The sequence below is a fragment of the Eleutherodactylus coqui genome, chromosome 5 (genome assembly GCF_035609145.1).
Source record: "Eleutherodactylus coqui strain aEleCoq1 chromosome 5, aEleCoq1.hap1, whole genome shotgun sequence".
Classification (NCBI taxonomy): Eukaryota; Metazoa; Chordata; class Amphibia; order Anura; family Eleutherodactylidae; genus Eleutherodactylus; species Eleutherodactylus coqui.
The window spans coordinates 6,759,307-6,778,605 of NC_089841.1; the positions used below are offsets into that span (position 1 = coordinate 6,759,307).

At 48.3% G+C, this 19,299-nt stretch overlaps 2 protein-coding genes across 3 annotated transcripts in view; one reads left to right on the plus strand and one right to left on the minus strand.

Annotated features, from left to right (window-relative positions):
* LOC136627288 (zinc finger protein ZFP2-like) overlaps positions 1–9,808 on the minus strand; it is a 31,521-nt gene extending 21,713 nt beyond the window's left edge. The window contains exons 1-4 of one of the 2 annotated variants that reach the window (XM_066602275.1): positions 9,771–9,808; positions 5,957–6,096; positions 5,343–5,519; positions 5,142–5,265 (exon numbers count right to left, since the gene is read on the minus strand). In XM_066602275.1, the coding sequence (XP_066458372.1) occupies positions 5,142–5,265; positions 5,343–5,519; positions 5,957–6,034 (379 nt within the window). In that variant the 5' untranslated portion in view covers positions 6,035–6,096; positions 9,771–9,808. Of the gene's footprint in view, positions 1–5,141; positions 5,266–5,342; positions 5,520–5,956; positions 6,097–9,732 lie in introns of both variants that reach the window. The other variant, XM_066602276.1, reaches the window with a different exon arrangement.
* A 192-nt stretch (positions 9,809–10,000) lies between these two features.
* On the plus strand, positions 10,001–18,997 carry LOC136627293 (gastrula zinc finger protein XlCGF57.1-like). Its single transcript, XM_066602280.1, has 5 exons — positions 10,001–10,134; positions 10,486–10,621; positions 15,476–15,655; positions 15,733–15,856; positions 17,617–18,997. Exons 2-5 carry the CDS (start codon positions 10,544–10,546, stop codon positions 18,609–18,611), a joined length of 1,377 nt encoding a protein of 458 aa, XP_066458377.1. The 5' UTR covers positions 10,001–10,134; positions 10,486–10,543; the 3' UTR covers positions 18,612–18,997.
* The last annotated feature ends 302 nt before the right edge of the window (positions 18,998–19,299 follow it).

A 19,299-nucleotide genomic window follows, 5' to 3' on the forward strand; every position in this document is an offset into this window, starting at 1 on the left:
AAAAAATGGGGAAAATAGAGGTTTTCTCTGATCTCTGCTGTAAGAGCTGGTGCATGGCTGTCCTCTGACAGCCAAGCAACAGCTCTCCCTGCCACAGAGACTATCGGCTTGCTTCTGACAAGCCAATGGTCTCTATGGCAACCTGTACACAAACGAGTGAAGGAGCTTAAATTCAGAAGCAGGAGATTGCCGGCAGATCGGCAATATCTCCCAGCTTCTGTTTTTCAACGTCCTCCACTGGTTCTCTGTGGACTGTGCAGGCAGAGCACAATGCCACAGCTTGTGGCATTGTGCTCTGCAGCTCCCATAGTGATACACAGCCCGGAAATCTTCTGGGCTATATCACTATCGGCAGTGGAGCTCGTCCTGGAAAATTTCTGGGCGTGCCACTCAAGGGGTTAACATACAGTCCCATATAAAATCTCTCCCTCCTTTCAGAAGATTTATTGTATAGTCCCATGTAAACACATCTCTTACATAGTATCATGTAAATTCCTCTGCCCCTCCTTTCACCAGTACACACATGTAGAGCAGCTTCGCTTTTCCATCACCGCCGGCTCCTGTTCTCAAGATCACTGAGAGTCCAGTGGTATGGAGAGGTGAGCAACAGGGTCAGGTCCTGACATGCAATTACACTGAAAGGAGTTCGTGGAGGGGAAAATGGGAACCGGCAGCAGGGGCCCAGACAGCGGAGGGCCATATTCTGACCCCCGTCTGCCTGTTGAGTACTTCTGTTCTAAACAATGAGGAGGATTTTTGGGTCATTACAGAAAGAAGGAAGAACAATTTCCTGATTCTTGTGAAATTATGAGGCCACTTTGGGTATATAGCAAGGGAAAGTTATCATCATTAGCCTATCTTCCAGAAGCTTAGGGTAAGTGAAAGAGCCTGCACCTCTCCAACCCAACGAGCAGTGGTTATAGCAGCGAGGAAAGCCATTTTAATGCAATGGGAAGTAAGTTGACATCCTGGATGCATGGTACTTAACACAACAGTACGTAAACTTCTGACGGACCGCCAGCCTCCAGCTGCAACAGTGGGGATCAGCAAGAACACCAATCCCTGCTGTTAAGCCCCTACATGCTGCACCCACAGGGACGTCATCAGCCCTCCGTAATGTAAACGAAGAGGGCTGACTGGTTGCCATGGGACGCTAGACAATAGGACTGGCACTGCCAAGACCTATGCTCACTATTGTAAGCAATACTGCATTGCAGTACATAAGTACTACAATGTATTATGATAGTGATCATAGCTTTTCTTGTTCAAGTTCCATACAGGGAAATTTAAAAAAATGTAGAAATTTTTTTTTTCTCCAAAAGAAAAAGTTTTTATTGCGCAAAAGTAAAAATATACATATCATTTTGGTATTGCCATAATCATAGCCTGCCTATTGTGCGGCATGATTAACACTGGCAAAATTGATGTTTTTTCCCTCTGCCCTGAAAAAAAAAAGTTAAAAAAAAGTTTTACAATTTATTATATGGACCCAAAAATAGTACTAATAGTCCCGTCATGTTGACAGAAAAAATAAAATATTTATGGCTTTCGAAAAGAAGAGATCAAAATCGCCAAAATAGGCCTCATCACTGAGGGGGAGAAGGGCAGAGATTCAGTTTTTTTGAAAACCCATAGAAATCAATGGGGGAAAAAAGACTAACATTTATTTGTTTTAATTCCGTATTTCTGCTCCAAAAACCTAACAGTCATTTTTTTATGTCATTTTAGAGCCCAGATTCTTGGCTTTAAATGACACACAAAGCTTGTCGGGTGATAGAAACCAGAGTTAAAACCGTCTGAAGTGGGGCAGGCAGACTGAATTCATAGCTGTCACTTCAGACCGTGTGCAGAGCAGAGAATCATCTGTGATTTTCCTTGTCCGTCGTCCTGTCCCAGGGAAGGATAACTGGGACTTCATGTTATCCCCACCTCCCCTTATCAACGAGAGAGCATATTTGCTGATTCTCACATACAGGAGTCTTTTTTCCCAAGAAAAGAAGAAAATTAGCACTTGTGTATTAATAAAAAAAAAGTGCTTCGTAATGCAGAGGGACTAATTATATACTACACACACAAATCTCTGATGAATGGACTTGCAATGTGCTTGTTAACCTTTTCTACCGTGAAAACTATCTGCAGTCCGAGACTCTCTACTCCCCTGGGCATCAGACAGGTCACATGATCCAATGGTCCTTTATTGATCCTTCCTCCTTTGTGGTTTATGGCTCAAGGACCTTCTCTGTGGGAGGTCAGTACTTCTATCCTGCCTCTACAGTGTCAGAGGACTGAATGATTTATATAATCAACATTCAGTGTCGGGCAGGGAGGGAAAGAAAGAGAAAACGCTCCAGACGCAAGGTACTCTCAGGGTCTCGGCAGAGTGCTTAATCATAAAGCAAGTAGTCAGGGGAGTCTGGCAATGCCTGTTCAATCATAAAGCAAGTAGTCAGGGGAGTCTGGCACTGCCTGTTCAATCATAAAGCAAGTAGTCAGGGGAGTCTGGCACTGCCTGTTCTTCTTGAGCTCAGGCTATGCACACACTTTTTGGCAAGATTGTTTTCTTGCCAAAAAGTGCGTCTTAAGCCTTTAAAAACTTTTTTCCCCCAAATCCCAAAAGAAGGACACACCGTCAGAAGTTTTAGAACGGCTCAATTTTTCTAGTTTTTGCTATGAAGCCTTTCCAATCCATTGTCGCACCTCATCCAACATGGAGATTTCTCTGCAGAGCTCCGGTGTCGGAGAGGTCAGATGTTGGCCCTCTCTGCTTCATACTGTAAGATACATGTAAATCCACGTTTAATTTTCAAAACATTTCATAGAACTTTATCATGACGGGTCATTTTAATGTGTTTCTGTTGAGTAATTCCAAGGAATCCACAAAGAACTTTCCAACCCAAAATAAATAACAGTTGGAGTGTGTGCGGGGGCGGGGAAATTGGATTGGAAAGGGTTAACACAGTTCAGGACTAGTAAATAATGTGAAATGGTTCAACGGTTCAAAAGTAAGTTAAAACCATAAAATTATTATAAAAGTTTAACCTGAAACGCAACAATAGTCTGAATTTATGATTTAAACCAAAGGACTTCTCTTCAGGACGGCAAAACAGGAAGCAAATTAAGGTTTAAAATTTTATGCAAACTACAGGAGACTCAACTTTTGTAGATTACTCTCAAACCCTCTGATTCTATATACCAGTGCTGGAACAGACTGCATTGCAGCTCCCTCTAGGGCAGGATGTGGACAGTTTTGCTCTTCAGGACAGAGCACTTTGCTATCATAATGGCAAGAAAAAGGCTATTAACCAAAGAGGACCTTAGAAGTGTAGGTCTAACCTACAGAGAAAGTGCCAAGAAAGCCAAGGTGGCAGTCAGTATAGCTTCCTCTACCATCAAAAGGCACTCGGAGACTGGAGGAAACTGACAGGAAGAGGTCTGGCCAACCAAAGGCCACAACAAAAATCACATTACAAGTGTTTGAGAGTCGACTGTGATCGGTGCCTCACAGCACAGCTTAATGCAGCCGAAGCTGAACATGTTTACATCTCATCTGTAGAGAAGACCTCTATCTGCAGGCTGACCGGTGGAGGATCAGTAAGAAAGACAATGCCAAGACTGCAAACTAGCCAAGCAGCACCTCCAGTGCACTACTGAAGAGTGGGAGGAGGTCCTATGGACTGATGAATCAGAATGGGACCTCTTTGGTGCATCACACCCGGTCTTTGTATGCCATTGTGCTTCCTAAGTGTGTGACACCAACTGCCAAACATGGAGGAGGTGAGATGGTCTGGGGCTCGTCTGCTGGAACCGGAGTTGGCAACTTGCACAGGGCTACCACGGCATTCTGATACACCATGCAGTACCCTCTGGTGTGCGCCTAGTTAATCAAGGGTTCAGATTACAGCAAGACAATGATCCAAAATGTACTTCCTGGTTATGTCAGAACTAAGAAGACAAGAAGAAGCTGGTAGGCTACGAAGAATGGAATGGCCTGCAGTCTCCAGACATAAACCCCATTGAGCTTGGGATGAACTGGACAGAAGGGTGAAAGCAGAGCGACCTACAAGTGCAGCACATTTGTGGGAACTTCTGCAAGGAAATTCTTAACAATACCTGAATGTCTGGATGATGTAAAGCTGTTCTATCAGGTATAGGGGAGACTGTGAAGGGTCACAAATCTAGATTTAATTTGGTTAAACAAAATTACTTCATTATTCTTTTTCATCTTAACCCTTGCCAATCCAATTACCTTACCCCTCCCCCGCACGCTTCCCAGCTCTTATTTAATTTTGGGTGGGGAAGTGCATTGTGCTTTCCTTAGAATTACTCACCAAAAACATATAAAAATGACCCGTCAGGATGACTTTATGAGCAATGTTGTGTTTCACATCGGGAAGATCTTGTAATAATCTGTAAATATGTGTATATTGAGATCACATACCCTCTATAATAAGGCTCTAGTCATTTCTAATATCATCGGTCATACAGGGGCATTCTAGAACTGCATGCACTGTGTATAGTATGAGAGATCTGACATCGGAGCGCTCTCCTGCATAGTGTGAGAAACGTGTTTGACCTCGCCTGACATGGGAGCTATGCAGGGAAATCTCAAAGTCAGACGAGACCCGACTCTGGATTGGAGAGGGTTAAACTTGTTTTTTGTTCTCGGCTTTCATTTCAAAGTAGATTTGAGACATTAATCTGTGAAAATAAAAGTTGGAAAATTGAGGTGTTCTAAAACTTTTGCCGGTAGTGTATGTCTAACGTATATGCCAGGAGGGCTTCCCCATGTAGACCTCTGACAGGCTCCGGCACATCAAGCTCATGAGATCCCACCTTAGTTGTGTTTGCGGGAGACCTCTGCACAGAATAGGGTCATCTACTACAATGTTTCTCAACTCCAGTCCTCAGCGCCCCCAACAGGTCATGTTTTCAGGATCTCCTATTGTAAGAACCCCTGTGGAAATGTCTGAGGCGCCAACAATAATGACATCACCTGTGCCATACTGAGGAAATCCTGAAAACATGACCTGTTGGGGGGCCCTGAGGACTGGAGTTGGGGAACACTGGTCTACTATACAACAAGAAAGGTACAACCTACAGCAGACCGAGCGATGCAGATCAGCACCTGTCTGTATTCGTACCTGCTGATGTACTTTGCTGGTGGTCCTCCATCAGGACGTTCTTGTACAGATCCCAGTGTCCTCCTATATACTCCCACTCCTCCATGGAGAAATAGACGGTGACATCCTGACACCTTATAGGAACCTGACAACACAATATACAGTCATCACCCAGACCCTCCTGTTACTGTATAATGTCCCCCACATTCCCCGCAGCGTCACCTCTCCGGTCAGCAGCTCCGTCATCTTCTTGGTGAGCTCTAGGATCTTCTCCTTATTGGTCAGGAGGTGCGGGGGAGGCTCTGTGATGGGGCCCGGGGTCCGGCTCCATCCTCCTGACTCCTGGAGATGGGTGATGGGAGTCACAGAGTCACCGGATGTCTTCACTACGGTGTAATCCTGTGGATGGAGAGAGACACTCAGGGGATTAGTAGACCATTTTTGGCCCTTTTTTGGTGTATAATAGTGGAATTCGCTGGATTTATGATAAAGTTTGTCACATCTCTGCACATTTAAAAAAATGCTAAAACAAAAGCGTGGGGCTTCGTAGAACCATGTGGACTAAATGGACAAATTTACTATGATAGCGTCAATTATACTTCAAATTTACAGAACCCCACCAACCAACCAGCTGTTTGAAGAGGCACCGTTGTTGGGTGTACATCTCAACCTCATCACCGTAGACCCGGCCCAGCGCCGTTCCTTCTGTAGCAGCGGTACCCGGTATAGCAGTCGTCAGTCTCATTCATCAGGGAAGTCACATGATGAAGGAAAATGACGTCACTGACCGGTAGAATCTGTGGCAGAAGAAACACTAGAAACCTAGAGCCGTTCACCTCTCCGGTCAGCAGGTAGATGATCTCCAAGGCGGCGTTCAGTAGGATCTCCGTAATCTCATTCCGCTCCTTGTCCATCCTTGGTGGGTCATTCAGGAGAAGAAAACTGGCTGATGTGGAGGATCTCGTCCTGCAGGAACCTTTATGAAGAGAGGAGCGGCTGTAATCATACAGGGGACATCATAGGGGACATACAGAAGTCACTTATAGAGCGCTCAGAGACGCAGGTTCTCCATCACGCCATGGATTAGAGGAGGATTCCCATCCACAGGATGCCCCACACATGGCTGATAGATGGGGGTCTCACAGGATGCCCCACACTTGGCTGACAGATGGGGGTCTCACAGGATGCCCCACACATGGCTGACAGATGGGGGTCTCACAGGATGCCCCACACATGGCTGACAGATGGGGGTCTCACAGGATGCCCCACACATGGCTGACAGATGGGGGTCTCACAGGATGCCCCACACATGGCTGACAGATGGGGGTCTCACAGGATGCCCCACACATGGCTGACAGATGGGGGTCTCACAGGATGCCCCACACATGGCTGACAGATGAGGGTCTCACAGGATGCCCCACACATGGCTGACAGATGGGGGTCTCACAGGATGCCCCACACATGGCTGACAGATGGGGGTCTCACAGGATGCCCCACACATGGCTGACAGATGGGGGTCTCACAGGATGCCCCACACATGGCTGATAGATGGGGGTCTCACAGGATGCCCCACACATGGCTGATAGATGGGGGCCCCACACGTGGCTGATAGATGTGGGTCCCACAGGATGCCCCACACCAGGCTGATAGATGGGGGTCCCACAGGATGCCGCACACATGACTGATAGATGGGGGTCCCACAGGATGCCCCACACATGACTGATAGATGGAGGTCCCACAAGATGCCCCACACATGGCTGATAGATGGGGGTCTCACAGGAACGTGTACGAGTGGTGAATGAGGGGTCCCTGACCCCTGTCCCGCATGGTGAGCTGGCTACGAATAAGGGAGCAGCGGAGAGAGGGGGCCGTGTATCAAGTAAGCGTCACCGCAGGGAGGGGGCCGCGTATTAGGGTGAAATACATCACTGCACATATTGGAAGCTGCTGCATTTGTGATCTATATGTAAAAATTTACAAAATATAATTCAGGGTGCTGAACAACGTAAAATTAAAAAAAAAAAAAAAAATACAATTTCAGAATTAGTTGGTTTTTTTTCATGAAACCACGCCCCCAAAAAAGAATGAAGGCTAAATCAGTAACTCCTGAACATTCTAGAGCGACGCCAACAAACAACTCCTGCCCCCCCCCCAAAAAGAAAACCTCTCACATAAAACAAGGGCAGATGAGGCCGCTTTCACATCTGCGTCAGGCACTTCCGTTCAGAGGCGCCATCGCAGATCCAGTGCTAAATGCTGGAAGAAAAATCCTGCAAAGAGGACTCTCTCATCCGGTAAAATGCCAGTCAGCTGACCGGAGACCAAATGGACCCCATTAAAATCAATGGAGTCAGCTTGGCGCCGTTCATAAGATGGATCTGTTCGGCCAGAGGATTCCCCTTCCCATAACGGAGCGGGAAACGGAACCCCCAAACGCAGATGTGAAGGCAGCCTCAGAAAACTTCTGGCTCTTGAGTTTCAACAACAAAACAAAGTTTTCAAAAAGAAACTAGTCAATGTTTTTGTTCTACTACTTCTGTACATTTGGTGTCCCCAAAATCGTTACGCTCTTCAGAATATAGTTGTGTCATTTCTACCGCACACTGTAAACTGCAGCAACAAAACCCAAAACACTGGCAGATGTGCAACTTTTTTTCAATTATCTCAAAATATAATTTATTGAAAAAAACACCCCAAAACGGTGACATTAAAGTCACAACTTGTCCTGCAAAAAATACGCCCTCGTTCAACTGTGTCGATGCTAAAAAGCTCTGGCTTCCAAAAGGCAGTGAAGCAAACAAAAAAAGCTGCATCCTTATGAGGTTCCACCCACTCATTCTATCCTTGGGAGTCCAGGGGGCGGGCTCAGGACGGCAGTTATTGGCCCAAGGGGCGGGCTCAGGACGGCAGTTATTGGCCCAGGGGGCGGGCGCGGGACGGCAGTTATTGGCCCAGGGGGCGGGCGCGGGACGGCAGTTATTGGCCCAGGGGGCGGGCGCGGGACGGCAGTTATTGGCCCAGGGGGCGGGCGCGGGACGGCAGTTATTGGCCCAGGGGGCGGGCGCGGGACGGCAGTTATTGGCCCAGGGGGCGGGCGCGGGACGGCAGTTATTGGCCCAGGGGGCGGGCGCGGGACGGCAGTTATTGGCCCAGGGGGCGGGCGCGGGACGGCAGTTATTGGCCCAGGGGGCGGGCGCGGGACGGCAGTTATTGGCCCAGGGGGCGGGCGCGGGACGGCAGTTATTGGCCCAGGGGGCGGGCGCGGGACGGCAGTTATTGGCCCAGGGGGCGGGCGCGGGACGGCAGTTATTGGCCCAGGGGGCGGGCGCGGGACGGCCGTTATTGGCCCAGGGGGCGGGCGCGGGACGGCCGTTATTGGCCCAGGGGGCGGGCGCGGGACGGCCGTTATTGGCCCAGGGGGCGGGCGCAGCAGTCAACGCGATCGAGGGACACAGCAGTCAGCGGGAGTGAGTGGGCGGGGGACGCAGAGGTCAGCGCGAGCGAGGGGGTGGAGAACGCAGCGGTCAGCGCGAGCGCTAAGGACGCAGTGGTCAACGCGAGCGCGGAGGTGGGCTGCGCAGCGGTCAGCGCGAGCGCGGAGGTGGGCCGCGCAGCGGTCAGCGCAAGGGGAGGGGGGCGCAGCGGTCTGCGCGGGCGCGGAGGTGGAGCGCAGCGGTCTGCGCGGGCGCGGAGGTGGGGCGCAGCGGTCTGCGCGGGCACGGAGGTGGGGCGCAGCGGTCTGCGCGGGCGCGGAGGTGGGGCGCAGCGGTCTGCGCGGGCGTGGAGGTGGGGCGCAGCGGTCTGCGCGGAGGTGGGGCGCGCAGCGCAAGCGAGTGGGTTGGGGGGCGCAGCGGTCAGCGCGAGCGAGTGGGTGGGGGCGCAGCGGTCCGCATGGATGTGGGGTGCGCAGCGCGAGCGAGGGACACAGCAGTCAGCGGGAGCGAGGGGGCGGGCGGCGCAGTGGTCAGCGCGAGTGAGGGGGCGGGGGCGCAGCGGTCAGTGCGAGCGCGGAGGTGGGGGCGCAGCGGTCTGCGCGGAGGTGGGGCGCGCAGCGCGAGCGAGTGGGTTGGGGGGCGCAGCGGTCAGCGCGAGCGAAGGACACAGCAGGGGGCGGGGGACACAGAGGTCAGCGCGAGTGAGGGGGCGGGGGACGCAGCAGTCAGCGCGAGCGAGTGGGTGGGGGGCGCAGCGGTCAGTGCGCAGGTGGGGGGCGGAGCAGTCAGCAAAAGCGCGGAGATGGGGGGGCGCAGCGGTCAGCGCGGAGGTGGGGCGCGCAGCGCGAGCGAGTGGGTTGGGGGGCACAGCGGGCAGCGCGAGCGAGGGGTGGGGGGCGCAGCGGTCAGCAAAAGCGCGGAGATGGGGGGCGCAGCGGTCAGCGCGGAGGTGGGCGGGGGATGCAGCAGAGGTCAGTATACGTGCTAGTTTGCAGGCCGGATGACTATAACAGCCAGCACCGTCCGGCTGCCCCTCTCTCTACACACGGAGCCCGGGCTACAACGTCCGTGTGACCGCCCCTCCCCCAGCCATACACACACCACAGGCATCGCTTCCTGCAGTCCCATGCAAAAAACACACACGCCCCTCCCGGCATGCAGCCCCATGTAAAGCCCACCCTGTACCGCAGTCCCACGTCCAGTCCCCAGTACACACCAACAGGAGCCGCAGCTTCCAGTAACCCAGTAAGCGCCGCCCAGCCAGTGACATCACATCTACCAGGAGACACTCCATTCTAGCCCTCTACCTCTGCCAGGGAGTCATGTGACAGTACCACCTGACCTGTGACGTCACCTCTTCGTCCTGCCTCTCCGCCCCCTCCTTGCGAGGAGATGTCTGGTTCTCTGTGGAGAATTGTCCCCGCTGCTGCTGGCTCCTCCCACCTCCTCTTGCTGGCTCCTCCCACCTCCTCGGGGCTCCTCCTCCTCTACGTTACTGCTTGGGATGCGCCGTGTGTCACCGGCGGTCATATGTTCAGCACGGGACTTCTGTTAGTAGTCTGAATCACCATCCCGCCCAGGTGAGTCCGTGTGCTCCGCGGCCCTCTGGTGACACTTGTCGGGGAAGGGCTCAAGGGAGGCCGCTGTCACACAGACCCTGACGCAGGGCGAGGGGAGCCTCCTGCATGTAGCAGAGCGGAGTGTGTGTGTGACGTGCAGGTAGCAGAGCTGTGTGGTATCACCGGAAACACTGTTGCTATAATTACTAGTGTGCTATATGACTCCTTGGGGTGGGGGATACTAACAATATTTTTATTGCTTCGCTGTATACGGCAATACTTTGGTATTGCGTTGTATAGCAATTTTTGATGTTGACTTTCAAACCCTGCCTTAAATAATGTATGATTACAGCCGCTCCTCTCTTCATAAAGGTTCCCGCAGGACGAGATCCTCCACATCAGCCAGTTTTCTTCTGAATGACCACCAAGGATGGACAAGGAGCGGAATGAGATTACCGAGATCCTACTGAACGCCGCCTTGGAGATCATCTACCTGCTGACCGGAGAGGTGAGCGGCTCTAGGTCTCTATCAGTAAGTAGGCACATTATAGCAAGGAGAAAAGGACTAGGAAAATACAAGATGATGGCAGGGGGAGAGCACATGGACCATCCAATCTGATATCTATATAGAGACATAGAGGATGATGGCAGGAGGAGAGCACATGGTCCATCTAGTCTGATATCTATATAGAGATATAGAAGATGATGGCAGGGGGAGAGCACATGGTCCATCTAGTCTGATATCAATATAGAGACATAGAAGATGATGGCAAGAGGAGAGCACATGGTCCATCTAGTCTGATATCTATATAGAGACATAGAAGATGATGGCAGGAGGAGAGCACATGGACCATCTAGTCTGATATCTATATAGAGACATAGAAGATGATGGCAGGAGGAGAGCACATGGTTCATCTAGACTGATATCTATATAGAGACATAGAAGATGACCGCAGGAGGAGAGCACATGGTCCATCTAGTCTGATATCAATATAGAGACATAGAAGATGATGGCAGGGGGAGAGCACATGGTTAGAGATGAGCAAGCGTACTCGGATAAGCACTACTCGCTCGAGTAATTGGCTTTATCCGAGTATCGCTGTGCTCGGGGCTAAAGATTCGGGTGCCGCTGCGGCTGACAGGTGAGTCGCAGCGGGGAGCAGGGGAGAGCGGGCGGGAGAGAAGGAGAGAAAGATCTTACCTCCGTTCCTCCCCGCTCTCCCCTGCAGCTCCCCGCTCCGTGCCGGCACCCGAATCTTTAGCCCCGAGCACAGCGATACTCGGATAAAGCCAATTACTCGAGCGAGTAGTGCTTATCCGAGTACGCTCGCTCATCTCTACACATAGTCCATCTAGTCTGATATCTATATAGAGACATAGAAGCTGATGGCAGGGGGAGAGCACTTGGTCCATCTAGTCTGATATCTATATAGAGATATAGAAGATGATGGCAGGGGGAGAGCACATGGACCATCTAGTCTGACATCTACATAGAGACATAGAAGATGATGGCAGGAGGAGAGCACATGGTCCATCTAGTCTGATATCTATATAGAGACATAGAAGATGATGGCAGGAGAAGAGCACATGGTCCATCTAGTCTGATATCTATATAGAGACATAGAAGATGATGGCAGGAGGAGAGCACATGGTCCATCTAGTCTGATATCTATATAGAGACATAGAAGATGACGGCAGGAGAAGAGCACATGGTCCATCTAGTCTGATATCTATATAGAGACATAGAAGATGATGGCAGGAGGAGAGCACATGGTCCATCTAGTCTGATATCTATATAGAGACATAGAAGATGATGGCAGGAGAAGAGCACATGGTCCATCTAGTCTGATATCTATATAGACACATAGAAGATGACGGCAGGAGGAGAGCACATGGTCCATCTAGTCTGATATCTATATAGAGACATAGAAGCTGATGGCAGGGGGAGAGCACATGGTCCATCTAGTCTGATATCTATATAGAGATATAGAAGATGATGGCAGGGGGAGAGCACATGGTCCATCTAGTCTGATATCGATATAGAGACATAGAAGATGATGGCAGGGGGAGAGCACATGGTTAGAGATGAGCAAGCGTACTCGGATAAGCACTACTCGCTCGAGTAATTGGCTTTATCCGAGTATCGCTGTGCTCGGGGCTAAAGATTCGGGTGCCGCTGCGGCTGACAGGTTAGTCGCAGCGGGGAGCAGGGGAGAGCGGGCGGGAGAGAAGGAGAGAAAGATCTTACCTCCGTTCCTCCCCGCTCTCCCCTGCAGCTCCCCGCTCCGTGCCGGCACCCGAATCTTTAGCCCCGAGCACAGCGATACTCGGATAAAGCCAATTACTCGAGCGAGTAGTGCTTATCCGAGTACGCTCGCTCATCTCTACACATAGTCCATCTAGTCTGATATCTATATAGAGACATAGAAGCTGATGGCAGGGGGAGAGCACATGGTCCATCTAGTCTGATATCTATATAGAGACATAGAAGATGATGGCAGGAGGAGAGCACATGGTCCATCTAGTCTGATATCTCTATAGAGACATAGAAGATGACGGCAGGAGGAGAGCACATGGTCCATCTAGTCTGATATCTATATAGAGACATAGAAGATGATGGCAGGAGGAGAGCACATGGTCCATCTAGTCTGATATCTAGATAGAGACATAGAAGATGATGGCAGGAGGAAAGCACATGGCCCATCTAGTCTGATATCTATATAGAGACATAGAAGATGACGGCCGGAGGAGAGCACATGGTCCGTCTAGTCTGATATCCATATAGAGACATAGAAGATGATGGCAGGGGGAGAGCACATGGTCCGTCTAGTCTGATATCTATATAGAGACATAGAAGATGATGGCAGGAGGAGAGCACATGTTCCATCTAGTCTGATATCTATGTAGAGACATAGAAGATGATGGCCGGAGGAGAGCACAGGATCCATCTAGTCTGATATCTATGTAGAGACATAGACGATGATGGCCGGAGGAGAGCACAGGATCCATCTAGTCTGATATCTATATAAAGACATAGAAGATGATGGCAGGAGGAGAGCACATGGAGCATCCAGACTGATATCTATATAGAGACATAGAAGATGATGACAGGAGGAGAGCACATGGTCCATCTAGTCTGATATCTATATAGAGACATAGAAGATGATGACAGGAGGAGAGCACATGGTCCATCTAGTCTGATATCTATATAGAGACATAGAAGATGGCAGCAGGAGGAGAACACATGGTCCATCTAGTCTGATATCTATATGGAGACATAGAAGATGACGGCAGGGAGAGAGCACATGGTCCATCTAGTCTGGTATCTATATACAGACATAGAAGATAATGGCAGGGGGAGAGCACATGGTCCATCTAGTCTGATATCTATATAGAGACATAGAGGATGATGGCAGGAGGAGAGCACATGGACCATCTAGTCTGATATCTATATAGAGACATAGAAGATGATGGCAGGAGGAGAGCACATGGTCCATCTAGTCTGATATCTATATACAGACATAGAAGATGATGGCAGGAGGAGAGCACATGGTCCATCTAGTCTGATATCTATATAGAGACATAGAGGATGATGGCAGGAGGAGAGCACATGGACCATCTAGTCTGATATCTATATAGAGACATAGAAGATGATGGCAGGAGGAGAGCACATGGTCCATCTAGTCTGATATCTATATAGAGACATAAAAGATGACGGCAGGAGGAGAGCACATGGTCCATCTAGTCTGATATCTATATAGAGACATAGAAGATGATGTCAGGAGGAGAGCACATGGCCCATCTAGTCTGATATCTATATAGAGACATAGAAGATGATGGCAGGAGGAGAGCACATGGTTCATCTAGTCTGATATCTGTATAGAGACATAGAAGATGATGGCAGGAGGAGAGCACATGGTCCATCTAGTCTGATATCTATATAGAGACCTAGAAGATGATGGCAGGAGGAGAGCACATGATCCATCTAGTCTGATATCTATATAGAGACATCGAGGATGATGGCAGGAGGAGAGCACATGGTCCATCTAGTCTGATATCTATATAGAGACATAGGAGATGATGGCAGGAGGAGAGCACATGGTCCATCTAGTCTGATATCTATATAGAGACATAGAAGATGATGGCAGGAGGAGAGCACATGATCCATCTAGTCTGATATCTATATAGAGACATCGAGGATGATGGCAGGAGGAGAGCACATGGTCCATCTAGTCTGATATCTATATAGAGACATAGGAGATGATGGCAGGAGGAGAGCACATGGTCCATCTAGTCTGATATCTATATAGAGACATAGATGATGATGGTAGGAGGAGAGCACATGGTCCATCTAGTCTGATATCTGTATAGAGACATAGAAGATGATGACGGCAGGAGGAGAGCACATGGTCCATCTAATTTGTTTGTGTGTATATATATATATATATATATATATATATATATATATATATATATATATATATATATATATACAGTATATATATATAATATAATTAATATGACATAAAAGATTGTTCCTTACTTGATATTCCTTCTAACATATATAAAGGTTTCCATCACATCTGTTTTTCCTTCTTTCCTGCAAACTGCAGACATTACACATGATTTGTCCAGAAATAGAAAAAAGCATCTGTTTCTCCACAACCCACGCTTTTTCTGGTATACCATCTCACCCCTTTTTCTAGTGAATAGAGCTTTACTGTAATACCAAACTCAGCCATGGACAGAAGTGGCACTGTCTCTGGACAAACCTCTTTAAGTTCTTTAATTTTTTTCCTGATAAGTTCTCTCCTTCCACCGTCTTTGTATCTCACCTCTAGTCCAGTTCAATCTGACAGGTGTGTTTTTGTAGATTTGGTCTCCAGTATAGCGGATGAGGTCTCATGGTAGCTCTATGCAGCGGAGTCACCACCTTCTGAGATCTGTTTTCTATGCCAGGGTTAATCCTACGTGCTCTGGAGTCTGATGAGACGGTTGTCTTCGGTGGTAGAAAATCCAATCAGCTATGAGCAGACGTTGATCTGAACTATTTATGCCAGTGTCTGATGTAAGCTCTATAGTTAATTAGTCCATCCACAGAAGCCAAGTCCTTCCAGTAAGTCCCGAACCTTACTGAACCATTCGAAAGTGAGAAGAGAAAGTAAACCTAGCGTGTGCCACATTTTTGAGTTTTATCATCTAGAAAAGTGGCATAAGCCTAATAACATCCCCCACTGAGTTCGGTCCCCCGAGTGTCCCTCATCATCCACAGGATTACACCGCCCTGAAGACATCTGGTGACTCTATGACTCCCATCATCCATCTTTTCCTGCCAACATCTTCTATGTCTCTATATACACAGGATTACACAGCAGTGAAGAAGACATCCGGTGACTCTGTGACTCCCATCATCCATCTCCAGGAGTCAGGAGGATGGAGCCGGACCCCGGGCCCCATCACGGAGCCTCCCCCGCACCTCCTGACCAATAAGGAGAAGATCCTAGAGCTCACCAAGAAGATGACGGAGCTGCTGACCGGAGAGGTGACGCTGCGGGGAATGTGGGGGGCATTATACAGTAACAGGAGGGTCTGGGTGATGACTGTATATTGTGTTGTCAGGTTCCTGTAAGGTGTCAGGATGTCACCGTCTATTTCTCCATGGAGGAGTGGGAGTATATAGGAGGACACCAGGATCTGTACAAGGACGTCATTAAGGGGGACTACCAGCCGCTCACCTCACCAGGTAAGAAGAAATCCCTTCGTGTTTCTCTCTTTTTTTTATCTAAGGGTCTTGTTGCCCATCATTGTGGACACTTTTGGCCCCATTGAAGTTTTAATACGATCGGGTGGTCCGGTATATGTTGTACCTTTCTGTGCTGTACAGAACAACGCAGTAGACTGACTACACTATGCTGTGCGGAGGCATACCACAAGGAAATGTAATGTGCTGCTGTCAGGGATATACATGGAGAAGCCCTCCTGGCATATAGAGGACTATTAAAATTAAACTTCCCCAACTCTGTGGCCTCAGGGAGGCGTGCTGCTGCTCCAGACAAGTTTATATTTGGACAACGGCCACTTTAGATTATGTGCTCGCCATTTATGGAAAAAACATTTTAGGAAAAAAGTCACCAGTAGCTGGCACGTTAGCTATGCAAGTCACGCTGCAAAATCAAGTTGTGGTGGCACTATAGCAGACTTCTGGCTATGGGATTTTATGAAGCACCAGCCTTACCATGACTGACCTGCATCAGTGCCAGATCTGAAGGACAGCATTCGTCAATAAGTTGTCATTTAAGCTGGCTCACTGCATTCAGCGGTAGATAACAGGGATGTAGTGCATCTAGACAGGACCGGGCTGAAGCTGGGGATTTAGTGCATCCAGACAGGACCGGGCTGAAGCTGGGGATTCAGTGCATCTAGACAGGACCGGCTGAAGCTGGGGATTTAGTGCATCTAGACAGGACCGGGCTGAAGCTGGGGATTTAGTGCATCTAGACAGGACCGGGCTGAAGCTGGGGATTTAGTGCATCTAGACAGGACCGGGCTGAAGCTGGGGATTTAGTGCATCTAGACAGGACCGGGCTGAAGCTGGGGATGTAGTGCATCTAGACAGGACCGGGCTGAAGCTGGGGATGTAGTGCATCTAGACAGGAGCGGGCTAAAGCTGGGGATGTAGTGCATCTAGACAGGACCGGGCTAAGGCTGCAGTGATTGTGCATATAGACCAAACAAAGCTAAGGCTGGGGATGTGCATCTAGACTGTACAAGGCAAGGGAATATGGACATCATTCATCAGTCCCTTGCTTGGAATTCCATTGTATGATCCAGAATGAAGAACTGCTTTTTAAGTACTGCTCCCGCTATGGCAGCTTCAAGCCGTCCATGTATTGCATAATCATTTATTTCTTTCCATATAACACATCATTTAACCTGTAGCTGCTGTCCCCACCAAACTCAACTGTTTGCAAAGGGGTGTTACGGCTCAAACCTGATGACTGGATAATAAACCTTTTAAAGGGGTTTTCCGAAACATAAAAAAGGGCTTAAAATGAAGAAAAATTATATACTCCCCTATCCCAGCTGCTCTCCATCCAGGACTGCAGGTCCAGTGCCCACAGCAAGCAACCTGGAACGACCGGCTTGTGGTGATGTGCCATTCCTGGGGCACGTGACTGCTCAGTCACCCACAGGCATCACGGCCGAAGCCCTTGAGTGGCTGAGCTGCCAGGATAGGTGAGTATTCAGTTTCTCTTCATTTTAAGTCTGTTTAACTTTTTATGTCCTGGAAAACCTCTTTAATTCTTGGAAGTAGAGGAGTCCAAATTGTATAGACTTGGGGACCCTCAAATTAGCACTTTTGTAGCAGATATTTCATGTATTGAAAAGAGTCTGGTCCCGGCTTTCATTTAATCAACGTTCATGTATTTATCTTGATTTGCTGACTGTTTTACTAGTTGAATGATAATTAAATATTTTATTTGGTAAAATTTCTTTTTCCAGGTAAAGATTTTATGAGAGGTTCTCGTGGACATCACCTTTTATCCCCCAATTATGAAGTGGAATATGATAAATCATGGACTGGCAAAGAAAGCCGTGCACATGGGCTGGGCCAAATGTTTTCATGTTCCGAATGTGGGAAATATTTTAAAAGGAAATCGACTCTTTCCAGCCACAAGAGAATCCACTTGCAACCTCTAATAGTTAACACTGGAGAGAAGCAGTACTCATGTTCAGAATGTGGGAAATATTTTACATCAAAATCAAATCTTGTGACTCATGAGAGGATTCACACAGGACAGAAGCCCTATTCATGTTCAAAATGTGGGAAATGTTTTAGCCAGAAGTCTACTCTTGTTACACATGAGAGAATTCACACAGAAGAAACACCATATTCATGTTCAGAATGTGGGAAATCTTTTACAAATAAATCACATCTTGTTATACATGAGAGAAGTCATACAGGAGAGAAGCCATATTCATGTGCAGAATGTGGCAAATGTTTTACCCAGAAATCAGATCTTGGTAAACATCAGAGACTTCACACAAGAGATGAACCGTTTCATACCGGAGATAAGTTATTTTCATGTCCTAAATGTGGGATATGCTTTGGCCAGAAATCACATCTTGTTATACATGAGAGAAGTCACACAGAAGAGAAACCGTATTCATGTTCAGAATGTGGGAAATACTTTAGCCTCAAATCTGCTCTTGTTATGCATGAGAAAAGTCACAGAGAAGAGAAGCCATATTCATGTTTGGACTGTGGGAAATGCTTTATGCATAAAGATTCTCTTGTGGAACATCTACGATCTCACACAGGAGAAAAGCCATTTTTATGTTCGGAATGTGGGGAATGTTTTATGCTTAAAGGTCATCTTGAGAGACATCAGAGAATTCACACAGGGGAGAAGCTGTTTTCCTGTTTAGAATGTGGTAGATGTTTTACTCATAAATCAAATCTTGTTGAGCATCTAAGAATTCACACAGGGGAGTAGCTGTTCAGAATGTAGGAAACTGTTTGGCCAGTGTGGTAAAATAGTAACAAATATGGCCATTATTGGGCTTTGTGACAGTTGATTCAGTAGAGAAAGGGGACCTCGACTGGTTAATCTTATTAGACTTTGGTAAAAGGAGCGAGCGTGCCACTCACTGAGCTAATGAGCAGCCTGCGCCAGAGCAGGGAGCTCATGGGGTTCTTCCACCTCTTCGAGAAAGAAGAATGATGCCTATGTACTGATGTCGAAGAATGGCTAATGGATTGCGTTTTGTTAATGTGATGAGTTATGGCATTAAGTTGAATAGTGAGGGCCAAAGTTGATGTACAGTATGAAGTGCTGAGAACTGCCGTAATTAATAAAACTGTCAGGTTCCAAACTTTAAAGACGTTCCGGGTGTACAGTTTTCCTGACAGTAGCACCAACCATCTTGAGTGGAGAAGATGGCGATCCTAAGTAGTGACTAATCCTCTAATGTCACCAGAAATCAGATCTTGTTAACATCAAAGAAGTCACATAGGGAAAAAGCTATGGTTGAACCTCTGCAGGGTCTCCCAAACCATATTTCAAAAGGTGAAAATCTGTGCGCGTATTTAGGAATTAACTTCCTAGATGTCAACACAAGCGGGTAGTAATCGGCCCGTGCTCCCCACCGAATCACTGACATTTTGCTGTGTACATGCTGGGG